A 14,628-nucleotide genomic window follows, 5' to 3' on the forward strand; every position below is an offset into this window, starting at 1 on the left:
GAGCTGCCCCACGCTGTCCTGGCCCGGAACAGCCCCTGCCCTTCAGCCTTGGGTCTCCCTAGGAAAAGGCCATCATGAAAAAGGTGGGATGCAGAAAAAGATTAATGAAGAATAATCCTACTTGCTCCTCCTTGGAAATTAAACCGTGGTAGAAATTCCAGCTTCCGGCTGGGAGAGGGCTTCCTCATTCACTCTTGGTCTCACTGACTCTCCCTGCTCGTGATATTGAATAACCGATACTAGCAAGAAAAACGTTGAAATATTCCTATTTCTCCCACACTGAGCAGGTGCTGATGGGTCAGTGACGGTCAGCAGCGACAGGGGACCCCTCTGCAGGAATTATCAAGTGACAACACAGGCAAGCAGTAGTACCAGACACAAACGACAGCCGCATTACACTGATGTCGAGATGCCCCCAGAGCGGCAAGGGGAGGTCGGGACGTGATGGGAAGACTCAGAAACCATTTAGGGATCACCACTGTCTTGCTTGCAGCTGGAGTCCTTGCGATCTTCCCTCTCACAGCAGTGATGGAGATCACAGATGCAAGGAATGGATGAAAATTACCATTAATGGTAACTAGCGACACAGAGAGAGGACGAGGGCACAAATGAAAGAACAGAAAGGAAGAATCTGTTGAGAAGTAAGAACTGATGCAGTTCCACCCCCCTCTGGGAAGGTCCACAGGAACCGCACAGACTTTGATGATGCCAGCTGAGGAGACTGCAGCAACTCATTTCACAGAAAATTTGGCCCCCAGCACGGAATTTTACAGCGTAGATCAAAAGGAAGCTACAGAAAGGAGCATCTCTATCTGCTATTTTAGCCTCAATCAGATTTTTATCTGACTCACTGCATTGTGTTAGTCAGCTAAAGGCAGGGAGAACTAAGTATAACCTTAGCTGATGTTATGGAGGAGTCACAGGAGATGTGATTGCCCCCTTCTAGCCTCAAAAATATAGGAACGAGTTTTTGATCAAGTTTCAGAGCTTTTTAAAAGCACTCCACAAGTCTTCTATTGTACTCTTTGTTTCCCCCCTTATAAAGTCATCTACGATGTTCCCAGAGGTCAAAAAATTGTTCTTAGAATCCCACAGAAGAGTGAGGACAAATGTACAGTCACTTCAGCCAAGCGCATTGTTCAGATCATTCACAACCAGACATTAAGACAGAATCCAGCAGCATCCTCTCCCTTGCCCTGGGAGCTAAGGAGTGAAGACACATGGGTCAAGCCTGGCAGTTCACAGAGGAGGGTGCCATATCCTCTCCCTTGCGCTGCAGAAGCAACGCTGAAGGAACAAAGCTGGATTTAATGCAGCACTTGCCGAGTTGGCCTGGTGATAGCAAGAGAAGAATCAGCCCTGGAGGCTTGTGATGGTGAAAAGTGACCCCCAAGGAACATGACCAAAGTGAACCTTACTACTGAAATTATGTGCAAGAATTTTTTTTTCCAACCATTAAGGCAGTCATGGCCTGTTGTGCAGCTGCAGAAATGAAGGACTCGGTACCAAGTGAAAGGTTAAAACAAAAAAATAAAACCCAATCCATACATGATGTTGAATAAAAGGCAGTACTGTTACAAGCACAGCCCGTTTCTCTGGAACCATTTGCTGGGGCGAATTGCCACGAGCCTGTCAGTGCTGCATCCCGGCTGCTCGTACACCCCGCGATAATCCACCTGAAACTTCTCTGCTGACGCACTCACCGAATTCAGACTGCGTCCCTGGGTAGATTATCCTGAAAACGTAATCTGTGGCTTCATCATCTTCCTTGTCGGACGCAGACTCGGAGGAGCCCTGGGGACTTCGCTTCCTCAGCTTGGGAAACACCTTTCCCTAGGTGAACAAAACCTGTTCTTCACAAGCCGCCCCACGCTCAACCTCGCAGGCCAGCACGGTCACTGCCTCATTTGCCAAACTGCTGCCCTACGAGAGCACGTGCTTTGTCAGCCTGGATGATGTTTGCACGTTCCCTGTGCTGGAGCAGCCTTTGGATTAAGCTTTCAATTACACGGTGAATACATAACCCCGTTTGTGCACAGGGTGTGTATAATCCACGCAGCACGGCCAGGTCCATGAGAACCAAACCTACCAGCAGCCCCACACCACCTCCCTTCTGATTTGCCCAGAAGGGTCTGTTTAGCTGGTCAAGGCCATGAGCTAAACCAAACTGCCATATTTCAAGCCCACCTTCCTTCTTAGTTTTGGGAGAGCGATTGTTTAAAATGCAGCAGCCCCTAAGTCAGGCAGAGGGTCCTCCCATCACCTCTGCTCTGAGACACCCCAGCAAGAACGCGCAGGGCCATGGGCTCAGGAACAAGCCCGGTTTTGGGGTGCCTACCTTTCCCCGCTGCGACCAGAGGGGTGGATCCAGCTGCCCATGGGGCAGGAGGCCGTTCTCCAGGCAGGACAGGAACTGCAGTAAATGCCCTCCTCTGGGGAACCGCAACGGGGGCCTCTGAATCCCATCCTGGCTCACCAAGACAACCGTTCCACCGCTGTCTACTATTAGCAACAGTGACAGCAGAGAGAATACACACACATGAACGAGGGAAACATTACCAGTCAAAAATGCAGAGGACAGGCAAGAAAGCTCAGGGAATTGTCTTTTTCATGTGCAAAACAAAGAATTTCTTCCTTGTTTGGATTCTTCCCTAAGTCCATTACAAGTCTGGGGCCCTGGAGAAGGCTTGCCTGGGAGATCACACTCTTGAAAACCACAGAGCATTGCTCTGCAGGGAGCGCTCCCCAGCCAAGCACCACAGCCAGGAGCTGCTTTAAAGGTTTTCCTAGAAGCACTTACATAGTAGTGACCACCCAGAGCTCTGGACATCTGCCCTGGAGCTGAATCAAAACATCCCCATGTGGGTACTCCCCAAAGATCTAATGAAGCAAGTCTCAGGGCGATAGCACCCTCCAGCAGCCCCCCACTCTGGCTTTACCTTGCTGGTGACAGTGCAAATAGACGATCTCCTCCAGGCGAATAGTCATGGCATAGTCCCAGTACACGCTGCAACAGAGAAAGAGAGGAAGTCGTGAGCTTCAGGGATGCAAGAGGCTCTGCTTCTGTTCACATCAGCTCCAGATCCTGCCTCCAGCTATCCTGGCACCAGGGGAAGCTACAGAAAGGACGAGGTCCCAGCAGCAGTGCGACTGCCACGAAGCCAGCCCGAGTCAGTGACAACACCCCTCCAGAACCAGTAACTGCCCCTGCCGCTACAGCTCCATCGGGGCAAGTCCAGCCCCACCTGCCCCGGGCTGTTTCTCTGTCCTCACATTGTTCCCAGACATGGGCAACGTGCCCATGGATCCTGGCAATTGCAGGGAGGGACGTGGAGCCCTGCAGAGCTGAGCACTCTCCTCTGGGCACCCCGGAAAGGACTCCTCGCCCTGCTGCGGTGCTGGGAGAACCCCATGAACCTGGCAGGAGCAGCCCCAGAGCCCCAAGGGAACAGGCAGTGCCGTCCAAGCCTGGGCTGCTGCTCTGCTGAGCTCCTGTCCCCAAGGGAGGGGGAAATAAACCCTCGCCATTTGTGGGTTTTTTCAAAGCTGAAAATAGATTTGGTCCCAGTTGCTTCTGTTTGAGAACGGCGCTCCCTCAGCACAGGCACCTCCAGGCGACAGAGCAAGTCTAGAGACCGCTGGGAGAGCTGCGGGCCACCAGGCAGGGCAGAGGGCCAGGGAGACGCCAGGAGGAAGCCGGGGAAGGGGGTCTCGCCAGGAGACACGTGGCCTCACGCAGGGTTTCATTTCTGCGGAGAGCCTAGCAAGAGCACTGCTCTGTGCGGGTGTCAGCGTTTAATAACATCCTACTTCTCTGCAACAAAGCAAATTTCCAGATTCTGAGCAGCATTATCTGCCACTTTAAAAAAACAGCACTTAAAATAAAGGTGTTATAAAATGGCTCATGAAGACAGTTAAGGACGGGAAGGGGTGCGCAAGAGTCACTACTTGTAGATCCATACTTACTTTGTCATCTGACTCCTCTCTTCCTTGGTCACGTCTTGACACTGGGAAGTTTTAGAGCTTAGGCTGATGCCCAAGTCAAGAACTCAGGAAAGAAGTGTAGGGATGAAAAGAGCATTTTAGGGGGAGTGTACCAGGCATAACGGAATGGCCCAGGGGCCAAGAAGAAAGGGGAGATGAAAAGAACACAGGTAAACAAAACCCAAAAAACTACAATTGAGAATAAACAAAACTGAGAATAAGTTTTGCTGACGAAGATCTTTACCCTAGGTCAAAGAATCAGTGTCCTAAACACTCCAGCTTTCCCGGAGCGTTTGCTAGTGGAAAGGGATTTTGTTTGCTTTGTTTCGTTTCTCAGGCAAATTGGGACCTGGCATGATCCTGTAGTTTGTTAAAAGGATTGCAGCTATCAAGAGAAATGCCAGCAGTCCATAAGGCAATCCCAGGCAAAAGGGCATGGCAACACGCCCTGCCAGACAAACTAAGGAGACTTCAGGGCCCCTGGAGGAACAAGCTCCAGGGACTCCGTTAAATCCAAGGGACTTTGAATACCTGCACGTAGCATCAGCTGCAGACTGCACGGAAACAGCACTAGAAAATGGGACGCACTCTGCTACCGAGGTATGATTATCTGGGAACTGCTCACGTTCCCTCTCTCTGCAGACACTCTTCCCCTGTTTATGAGTTCCGCAGTTCCCCAGATTGAAATAACCACAATAAACCTGAAAGCACTGTGTAGCGTGTAGAGAGAGCATTGTCCTGAGAAAACCCCACAGTGCAATAAGTGAAACCACTTTGTGCCTTTCAGAACAAGCACCCCCCAGTTCCCTTGCTGAAGACTTCCCAGCAGAGACGGGCAATAGCACAGCATCTCACACTATCTCCCCATCTTCTCTCCCAGCACCTCAGGCCTCCTTCCCCGTCCCTTCCCCTGTTACAGACTGAAGGATGATTGTTTTGCTCTGCAGTCAGTGGGAAAACTCACTGATGGCCTCGGACACCAGATCCAAACTCTGAACCGGGGGAATATTTGCCTCCCCTCTGCCTCCCCTCGGAGCCAGTCACCTCTTCTCGTAGTCCAGATCCCCCACAGAGCCGTTCATCAGCTGGTTGGGAGTCCACTTCAGCGCCATGATGTCGGCAGTCTGGTGAAGGGACAGATATCCCGGGATTGCCTCCATGTCATCTCGCTTGAGAAGAGAAATGCAGGAGAGAGCGAGCTGGTGAGAGCAGGCTGGGAGACGCCAGAAGCGTGAAGCACCACCTCAGGCTACCCGAGGCTGAGCCATGCCCGGAGCACAGTCCTGGCCCGTAACACAGCCCTGCCTGCTGCCCCTGAGCCCATCCACTCGCCAACAGTGAGAACCCACAGTGCCCCACAAAGCCTCCCAGCAGAGACCACAGGACACCTCGCCAGCTTGGAAAAGGGCCGAGAGCAGCTGCCCAGCTGAGCCAAACTTAACACCTCCCCCTAAGCAGTCTGCACTTCGCTGATTTGACTAAATAAGCAGAAAGGGATAGGAGGAGGGTTCTGTGGCCCCTGGTCAAGAGTGGGCAGGGAGAGGAGCCTGCTTCTACTCTGACAGAAGCAGAGCTCTTCCATTCCGCTGGGAGGATCCATATCACCAGGACCTCAACACACGCAGTCCCGGCACTGCCTTCCCAGATTAGAAACAAGCCTGTGCTTTCCTTCATCAAAGAGCAACTTAGGACAGAATTACCTGGCGGGGAGCAGAGCAGTATTGTAAAGCCCAGATGCCCCAGCAGGCACTTACCGGCTGCACCAGGACGTTGTTCTTGCCGTAGAGGAGCGTGGCTCGGGAATTCTGGTGCAGCGACTCCACGTAGTCCCTGGCAGACAGCGATGGCCGGTCATCCATACTGCCACTCGAATGCCTTTTCTGAATCTGGAAGAGATCCACTTACAAACGTGAGGTCAGCACAGACGCCTCTCGCTTTCAGAAAGCTTCTCCTGAAAGCTCATTCCCTCCTCACTTACACACTTAAGAAAGCCACTACTAGAAATCTTTCCCTTGTGTCCTCTGAGAGGATTCCTGGCTCTGGCCAAGCTCGATTCTGTACTTAGAGAAGCCCCAGGAGTGTACTTTGTTTGCAATAAACAGAGCAGACTTCAGCTGCCTTTGCTTTTCGTTCACACATGCCGTTCCCAAAGGGCGGAGACCCCATGATGCCGTGCCGCCTTGGTCCGGCACGCCTGCGGTCTCCACGGCCCGTGTTCCCAGCACTTCTGGCTTGAAGACTTCACGTAACTGCACTTTCCTACCTCTTCTCATCAGAGGGCTTCACAGCCCGTTTCAAACAGATGGAGCCTCAAACCCTGGCGAGTGCTGCCTGTGCACCCCAGGAGGAGCGCGGCGAGGGGCTGGCCCTCCCAGCCCGGCCGTCCCCCCACTCACGCAGAGCGCCGGGCGCTTGGTGGGCGAGTCCTGGCGGCAGTGCGAGCTGTGGATCCGGTGCCTCTGAACCAGCTCGTCAGCTGAGGGGTCTGTCCAGAAGTGGTCAGCGGTCTTCATCTTCGTGTACTCCAGCGCACAGGGCCCCACTGCACAGAGAAGAAAATCGCAAACGTAAGGAAGTCATCGGTGTTGTTCCGATGACTGCAGTCACTTCTCAGATCCCCGGAGCCCAGCATCTCAGAGCAGGGGTGGTGGGACAGCAGGCAACAAGCACCAGGCTTAGCATGCAGTGCTGCTGCATTGTGTCACAGCAGTGAAGAACTCCGAGGGTCCGCCGGCCCTGGCAGCAAGCAATAACCCACTGCGTGACTGCTCATCTGCTCATCCTGCTCCCCAGGCCCCGGCCGCAGCCCCGCTTTATGCCCGTCAGTATTAGTGAAGCCTGTGCGAGAAAAGGAAACCCCAAGCTCAGCCTTGCAACTCTCCATCTCTATTCACTGCTCAGCAGCTGGCCATCGTGCGGCCTTTATAAGCACTCCACGGGGCTACCTGTCCAGGGTTAGTAAGTTTTCTGAAGTTCTTGCTAGAAAACAATCGCATTTCACATCCCAGATCACAGAACTGGGAACACAGGTTTGGAAAGCAAGCTATCAAAGTAGGGTAAGAGGAAAGTGTTACCCAATAAAGATGCAAGAATTGGCCCATCCACAGGATCCATCAGGAGAGCTTCCTTCTCATAGTACTTACTAAAAGAAATAGAGAGCAGAATGCTGTAGCATTTCAACCTCCTGTGACTGCAAAAGTGATAGAGACAGTGGTTTTAGACCACTGAAACGCCCTTCCTTCCCTTTCCGTATCACTCTTTGATGGGGAGAGGGCAAGAAGCCCTTAACAGGATGTTTCTGCTAGCCATGAAATTCCTGGGGGATAGATGCCCTCCTGCAGCACATTGCAAGCATCACCATCTCCTAACAAAACATCCCCAGGACTGGAGATGACACCTTCCCAGGACAGAACACCTCAGCATGCGGTTTCCAGAAGATAAGGACAATGCGGTCCCCAACAACCCAGCCATCAGCAAAGCAAGCGTGGCCTGTCTTTATTTTAGGGAGTGTACGGTGGCCACCAGCAGCAGGGTATCAGTCAGAGTCCCTGTGCTAGGCACAGAACAACTCAACTGTCCCATCCAGGGACTCCTCTGGCCCATTTGGGCACAGCTCAGCCAACACCACTCCAGGATCATCGGAAGATGCTGGTAGTGAGTTGGGAGGGGCAAATGGTTGGCCCGTGCCAGGACTCACCTGCTATTTTCTACCAAGTAATGCACGATTTTATCCAAGACCTTTTCAAAGAGGGCTGTGCGGATCCAGAGGTGCTTGATGGCTTGAGGAGACAGGTTGGGCAGCTTCGGCATCTTGCGCACATTCTCCGGGATGCCCTGGACTTGATTTCGTCTTTAGAGGTACAAGGCAAAAGACAACAGCATCACTGGCTCATACCGAGCACTGCAGCAGCCCAGGGCACTCACAGCACCTTGTGGGGCACGAGGCCGGGGTTTGGGAGGTGCTGACTGTGGTGGCAGGGGGATGCCCAGGGAACTGCATGGGGACAGGGCTCTGGAGACTGCGCCCTGCATCTATTCCACCCCTACTCCAGAAGGCCCACATCTGCATTTGAAAATTGACTTCAGTAAATCGGTTTCCCACTGTAAAGGCACCCTAGAACAAGCCTCTGCCTCAGCAGAGTCCTCCAACCCACACACCTTTTCCACTGGTGCCTGAGGACAGCAGTTCACAAGCAAAGTGGCTTATCTTAGGACAGCATAAAGATTCCTGCCCCCAGGTAGCTGCACCATCCATCTCCCTGGTTCCCGTCCAAGGATGAGTAAGCCACTCTCAATCAGAAGTTGAATTACTGCAGGTTCAAGCCCTGCACATTGAGGCAGACCAAATTTGGTTCCAGCTGGCTTAGCGCACTGGTCCATAAACTGTGACAGTTCAGGAGCAAACGTGCTTAGCTGTCCCTGAAGCACGAGACAAGGGGCAGAGGAAGTAAGAACTTGTCCATCCTAGCTTAGACCACAACCGCAACTCACAGTCTCTTAGAAAAGCCACCAGTTCAGTCAAGATATCAAAAGCCCAAGACAGGACTCTGCTCCACTGGAAAAGCAATTCCTCCTGCAGAGACTCAAGCTGGACATTGCGGTCCACAGCCATACCCAAACTACACATCCACACCGAAACGCGAGCAACCTGTGGGATAACAGCAATGCTGGTGCCTTACGCATTCTCAATGAGCTGCTCCAGGTCTTGCACCTTCTTGCAAAGCTCCTCTGCCAGAGGAAAGCTCTTGCCCACCTTCATAAACAGAGCTGCTATCTTGTTGCTGCGCAGGAATCCCGCTGCCCTCCGCTTCAAGCCGTACAAGACGCAGGCTTCCACAGCAGCTGCAACAAAGCAAAGTCGTTACTGAAGCGGCAGGAGAACTCGCAGCTCACATCACAACCGGCAGATTCCTGCTGCATCCATGACCTTACTCCACAGCAGAAATGTTTCCCAAGAGGAAAACAGTGCCATGTTCTATTCCTGCCTAAGCGGAGAGGAGGTTAGGAACCCAGATGTCTTTTGACCCAAAGCAGCAGTGGTTCGGCTTTTCTGCCTGCAGAGTCATCAGTTCTGCTGACTACACAGAGGTGCGATTTCAGTTTTGCAAAACAGAAAAATTGAGGTTGGTGACATCTATTAGCAGTTCGGCTACTCTGAACAGAAGGGCTAGCTTGATGGAAGTAAACATGAACTGTGAGTGTGCGAAGATGTACCTACTTCGATGGAGAGTTAACTTGTGCCTGTTAAAGTAGATCCAGGGTCTTCCTGAAGTCACCTGAGAGGGCCTAGTCAGGCAGACAACCTGTCTTGGACTCACCTATCTGACCAACCAACAGCCTAAAGAGACCTTACTAGACTGGCGATGAAATGGGAACGTGCAGCTTTTGGACCACAGAGGTGGTACCTCTGTGCCACCAAGAGCGAGCAGTCTGCACCGACGTGCCAAGCTAGCAGCCTGGAGTAGGATTTCTCAGAGTGCTTTGTTCATTCATGAAACAGAGCGGGAGAAAGGACCTGGACCGCTGTGCTCGCAGCCTTTGCTCCGAAAATGCCAGGATCTGGCTCTGCTACACGATATCCTGAATGCAAACAAATCGATGCTAACGCTGGGAAATCTCAGCGTGCACAGAGGTCGCATCCTGCTTCCAGGTTTGCACCGGCACGGTCGCTGTTCCCGGAGAGGTGATTTTCCCAGCAGAGGAGCGCCCGGCTCGTGGCGCGGCAGTGATCGCACAGATCAGGAGCTGCCAAGAGCCGCTCACACAGATCACTCGGGTTAAGCCTGTGGGAGTAAACAGGTTATCTGTGGTTTAACAGCTTGAAGCTAAGCGTGGCTGTACAGTGCTGCATCTGGCTGTGCTCCCCCGGCTAAAGGGGCTGGAAACCATTTCAGGTGACCAGTTTGTCCATGCGCCAGCAGCCCCAGCAGCCCGGGACAGAGAGCAGGCTTTTGCAGTGTCATTGGGGAGGGCACTGCCAACAGCGCACCAGGCTTGGGGTCCCTCTGCAAGCTCAGCGCACGAGTCCCTCTCCTTTCCCTCCAGCGTGCTCATCAGTCCAGCCACCATCATTAATCAACGGGCTAGATGGAAGGACGGGACGTGAAACTTCTCAGACAATTTATTTTAAGGCAGAGAACATCCCCACCTGGCCTTCAGGAAAATGTCCTCATCAGACATGCGACAACTAACAAGCAAGCGTGCTGCATCTTCTCCAGGTAGGATAATTGCTTTGCTATGCAGACAAACAGGCTGACATTCTCCTCGCAGGTTTCTTGCAGATTATAGAGAAACCGAACAACTCACTGAAGTTTTCCCTTCGGCCCCGTCTGAGGGACTGGAACAGGAGATTTTGGCCCTGGCCCCCTGCGCTGGGATGGTCCAAGCGAGAAGGAGAAAGCTCGGGAGCAAGAGACAGGCGCATTGAGGATTTCTAAAGCAGCAGAGGAAATGGGGCAGTTTTTTCACAAAAAAATCTCAGTGTTCACACAAACATTTTCCCAAAAAAAAATAAAGGCAATAGAGAACCTGGGGATAAACCACAGGCAACGCCAGCAGCTCAGTCTGGCTTTGGAGACCCTCCCAGCTCGGTGGTGATGCGGTTGGATTTTTGCAGCTGGTACTCGGCAGTGAAGTCCCCGTGCAAGGCTCCGCCTAACTCCCTGCACTGGGCTCTGCCGAAAGGCAGCGTCAGGCACTCACCGAACCACAGCGAGCGCCCAGAAAGCACCGGCCGCCCGCCTTCTCCTGCCAGGCTCCCCGCCCGGGCACGCAGCGAGCGGGGAGCCGGCTCTGCTGGCGATGGGAGACGGCGATGACTCCACAGAAAGACGCGCACACACACAGGCTCCACCGGCAATCTGTTTGCCAGAGTCCCCCGGGAGGGCTCAGGATGGATGTCTAGCGTCAAACACAGACTTATTAAACGGGCTGATCAAAGCACTGGGAAATTACACGGACCCACAGTTCTGCAGGCTATTGATCTGGGTCTGACAACAAGCTTTCTGGCGCACCGGCACCCCTCCTTCCCCAGCAACCCGACGCTGCAGAGCCAGCTGCGCTGAGCCTTCCCTGCAGCGGCCCAGCAGATGCTGATTCGCCTCTTGTTTGGAAAGGCATTTTTTCCTACAGCTGAACAACTCTATGGAGACATTTAAAAGGACATTTCATGCAGACCCATCAGCATCAGCTCCCAGGGCTGAGAGATGCTCTCATTATCTCTGCCCTCCTTAGCGCCATGCCCAAGTTCACCACGAGCGGGCAGGGCGGGCGTGCAGCATCTGAGGTGCTGCGAGACACGTCCTGTGCTAACAGCAGAAAAGCAACACATTTGGGCCAGCAAGTCCTGCTCACCCAAAACCAGCCATTCAGAGCCTCGTTTTTAAACAAAGCCCTGCACAAACCCTCCTGAAGCCCAGACGTGCTACAAATAGCACAGCCCATGCACGGACGGGTCTTCCTAGCTGTCCCAGAGGACTATTTGCAGCTGTAAAATCAGACCAGACTGCTTCATAGCTTTGGGACCACATGCAAGAAGACCCATCCCTCCCTCACACACACTCAAATCACCCCACTCAACATCCCTTCATTCATTTGTTCTACGCTCCAAGGCTGAAATACAAGTGACAGACACAAACAACCCTACCTGCCTGAGACTGCACCCAGGCATGCCCATTTCAGAGTGCCCAGCCATGGAGCAGGCATCTCCCGAAAGCTCAGGCAGGTCTCTGCTGCTAACCTCAGCAGGGTGCAATAGCAGTCATCAACCCCAGCCAAGGGGGGTCAGGAGCCCGCTGGAAGTGGAACTGCAAGAAAAAAGCCACATGAACACTAACCCACAGCTTTGTTTTTGGAGGGTAAAGTTATGCTGACATACAGCTGAAAAGGCAAATCACAGCAGCACCTTCAAAACCTGGGGAGAAGTTCCCGCTCTCTCCACCGAGACTGAACCGAGGGCGAGGTCTCTGTGGGACCACACTGCCAACGTCAGCACCCTACCAACGGAGCTGGACTTCAGCCCCAGGGTCTGCTGCCAACATGGGGCCGGGCACCAGCACTCCCTCCTCCAATTCGTATTTTGGGGGATTTCCCTGCTCTCAAGCAGCCATCTCCAGCTCTTCGGAGGTGGCCTCAGCCTCCGCAGCGGGCGCCAGCCTGGCCGGGCTCCAATGCTCGCCTGGTGCAGCCGGGCACCGGAGCTGCGGGACACGGTGCAAGAGCAGAGCTGGATTTGGGGCATTCCCAGCTCTGCCAAGCCATCAGTTGTCAAATCGACTATGCTGCCAATCAGCAACTTATCAGGGCCCAGCTTTGTGCCAGCTGCACGTGGTAACAAGAGGCCAGCAAGGCAATGAGCCCAAAAAGCCCCTCTGTGCCTCGCACCCACCCTCGTATGCCAGAGAGAGAAGTCATGCAAGCAAGCCTGGGGCAGGCAGATGAGGTCTCCCTGCTTTTGCTGCCCACCAAAATGCCTTAGCAAAGGGGGCACCCTCTGCCTCCGCTGGCCCCCAGAGTGCTGTACGGTACCAGGGCACCCCACCCTGGCAAGCACAGGGGCTTGCCGAGGGGCCGCTGTGGCTCCCAGTGCCCCGGGGGGCCAGCAGCCGGGGCTGCCGCCCTGCACAGCCGCCCTGCAGCCCTCCCGAGAGACAACCTCTCTTGGGCACCAGATGCTCGATGTGCCGCCAGCTCCGCTCCGAATTCCCAGCAGACAGGCGAGAGCACTCATGCTCGCGCGGGAGAGCGGCAGATCGCTTTGCTCACGGGCCGTGCATCACACCTCCCTGCCAGCTAGGGAGCAGCACAAGGGAGAAAACCCGGACCGCTGAAAAGCCTCCCAGCACGCTCCAGCAAGACGGAGCAGTCATCAGCATCTGTCCTCAATGCCATAGCCTGAACCTCTCCAAAACACTACTCCTGCTGGCAAAACTACACATGAATGTGCAGTCTCCATAGGAAAAACTCTCCCTGTGCTCTCCCAAGGGCTCAAAAACTTGAGCACATAAACTAAGTGCACCGGGTCCATGCTAAATCCAGGGGTAATGGTAGGGGTTTTTTTTAACCTTATGATTTTTTGGGCTCAGTTCATAACTTACTGTCACCACTGCCAACGGACACTGTGAAGCGAAAGACTCTCCCCATCCCTACAGCAGAGACGCACGGCGCAGGGGCTCTGGGCAGCTACACCCAGGCAAGGTGGGAGTTTTATTTCTTGGCAAGAGACTGAAGATGTTTGAGATCCGGAGAGCGCTCTGGCCTGGCACAATTCACGAAGGCAGTCTCAGCACTGCTGTGGACAACAAACCCCTCGGCTCACGCAGGCCCCCAGCCCTGCTGCTGGCTCTCCATCAGCCTCCCAGGGCAGCGTGAACGTGACAGATGCCAACTCGCGTTTGTCTGCTTCAAACCCTTCCCTCGCGGGCAAAACAGGGCAGCTGCCCTTTCCTGCCAGACCACTGGTTTCATCAGAAGGGGTTTGCGGTACACTGGTTACGCAGAGGATGAGGAGGGCTTGATGAGGAGGGCTCTGTGAGGAAGGTGGCTCTCCCCAGAGAAAAGGGCAGCTCTGCCTAGCCAGAGCCAGGCTCACAGCACGCTCTGCTTGTCAGGGAAAGAGGTTATTTATAAGCTCATCCGGAGAGCCACAGCACCGAGGAAGGTGCACACACCATTCAAATGAGAGGGCAACAGCAGACAGACCAGAAGGTGTAGACACCAGAAGCCAGTGAAAGTACAGCGGCATCATTAAGAAGCCAGAAGGAACCAAGGAGCTCTTCGTGCCTGGATGCCTCAGCTCCGTGTCGCAGGAGGCTATAAATAATTCCAGGCTGCGAAGCCTCGTGCTGCACAGAAAAGCAGAGAATGAGTCACACCTTGAAGTCTGTTCTGCTCTTTCGATGCCATTCGGTCAACAGCATCCAAAAGCACACAGGCCTGAAACAAGCACTTTTTATGCGAGGGCCCAGGAGAAAGGGAAGAAGGCAGCCTCTTTGCTCTCCAAAGCAGAAAAGGAGACCTCACAGCTCCCTTCTCTTTCTTTTTTTGTGCCTATGTCTGTGGATGCTACAGTCTTACTCAGTGGCGACAGTGCTGCACGAGCCTTCTCGGAGCAACTTCTTCAAAAGCTAGTTGTCATCACTTCTGTCATTTTCTTCCCAGCCTCCAAATTAGCCAGCTGCCCTTCAGCTATTTGGAAATTGAGGAGTGCCGCTCCCCCTCCACACGCTGCCTGCAGCATTTGCTCAGCAGCAGCCACATGGCCCCAGCCTGGGCGTGCTGGAAGCGCAGCTGACTGTAACTCAGCAAACATCTCTGCTGAGAGCGACAGGCACAGCAAGCAGATCAGGCTCCAGACGGGCACAGGCTGCCACCCCCTTACCTGGAAGCTAGGGCTCGCGGTGTCGGAGTGGAGCAGCACAGAGCTTCCCTGGCAGCTTCCGTCCCAGGGCTGAGCCGCAGGATGACAGGGGAGTTTCTTGCTTTGCCCTTCAAAGAAACTTGCTCGGCCAAGGACCCTGCAAGGTCCACATCCCCATCTCAAACCCCTGGCAGTAGCAATGCCGAGCAGACACCCCGCAGCGGAGCCCGGCTGTGCTTGCCCAGGCTCCTCGGTTTGCAGGAGCAATGCTTCCCCTTGCAGCTACG

The 14,628-nt window shown here is 53.9% G+C and overlaps 1 protein-coding gene across 1 annotated transcript in view; it reads right to left on the reverse strand.

The window, feature by feature from the left end:
• The window catches only part of SGSM1 (small G protein signaling modulator 1), a 52,969-nt gene that overhangs the window by 17,115 nt on the left and 21,226 nt on the right, over nucleotides 1-14,628 (reverse strand). Inside the window, exons 5-15 of the mRNA XM_075168164.1 lie at nucleotides 8,664-8,826; nucleotides 7,682-7,834; nucleotides 7,059-7,126; nucleotides 6,381-6,526; nucleotides 5,739-5,870; nucleotides 5,029-5,153; nucleotides 3,967-4,029; nucleotides 2,940-3,007; nucleotides 2,339-2,502; nucleotides 1,704-1,833; nucleotides 398-577 (exon numbers count right to left, since the gene is read on the reverse strand). Coding sequence (XP_075024265.1) covers nucleotides 398-577; nucleotides 1,704-1,833; nucleotides 2,339-2,502; nucleotides 2,940-3,007; nucleotides 3,967-4,029; nucleotides 5,029-5,153; nucleotides 5,739-5,870; nucleotides 6,381-6,526; nucleotides 7,059-7,126; nucleotides 7,682-7,834; nucleotides 8,664-8,826 — 1,392 coding nt within the window. The remainder of the gene's footprint in view (nucleotides 1-397; nucleotides 578-1,703; nucleotides 1,834-2,338; nucleotides 2,503-2,939; nucleotides 3,008-3,966; nucleotides 4,030-5,028; nucleotides 5,154-5,738; nucleotides 5,871-6,380; nucleotides 6,527-7,058; nucleotides 7,127-7,681; nucleotides 7,835-8,663; nucleotides 8,827-14,628) is intronic.

This window comes from Calonectris borealis, chromosome 18, assembly GCF_964195595.1.
Source record: "Calonectris borealis chromosome 18, bCalBor7.hap1.2, whole genome shotgun sequence".
Taxonomy (NCBI): domain Eukaryota; kingdom Metazoa; phylum Chordata; class Aves; order Procellariiformes; family Procellariidae; genus Calonectris; species Calonectris borealis.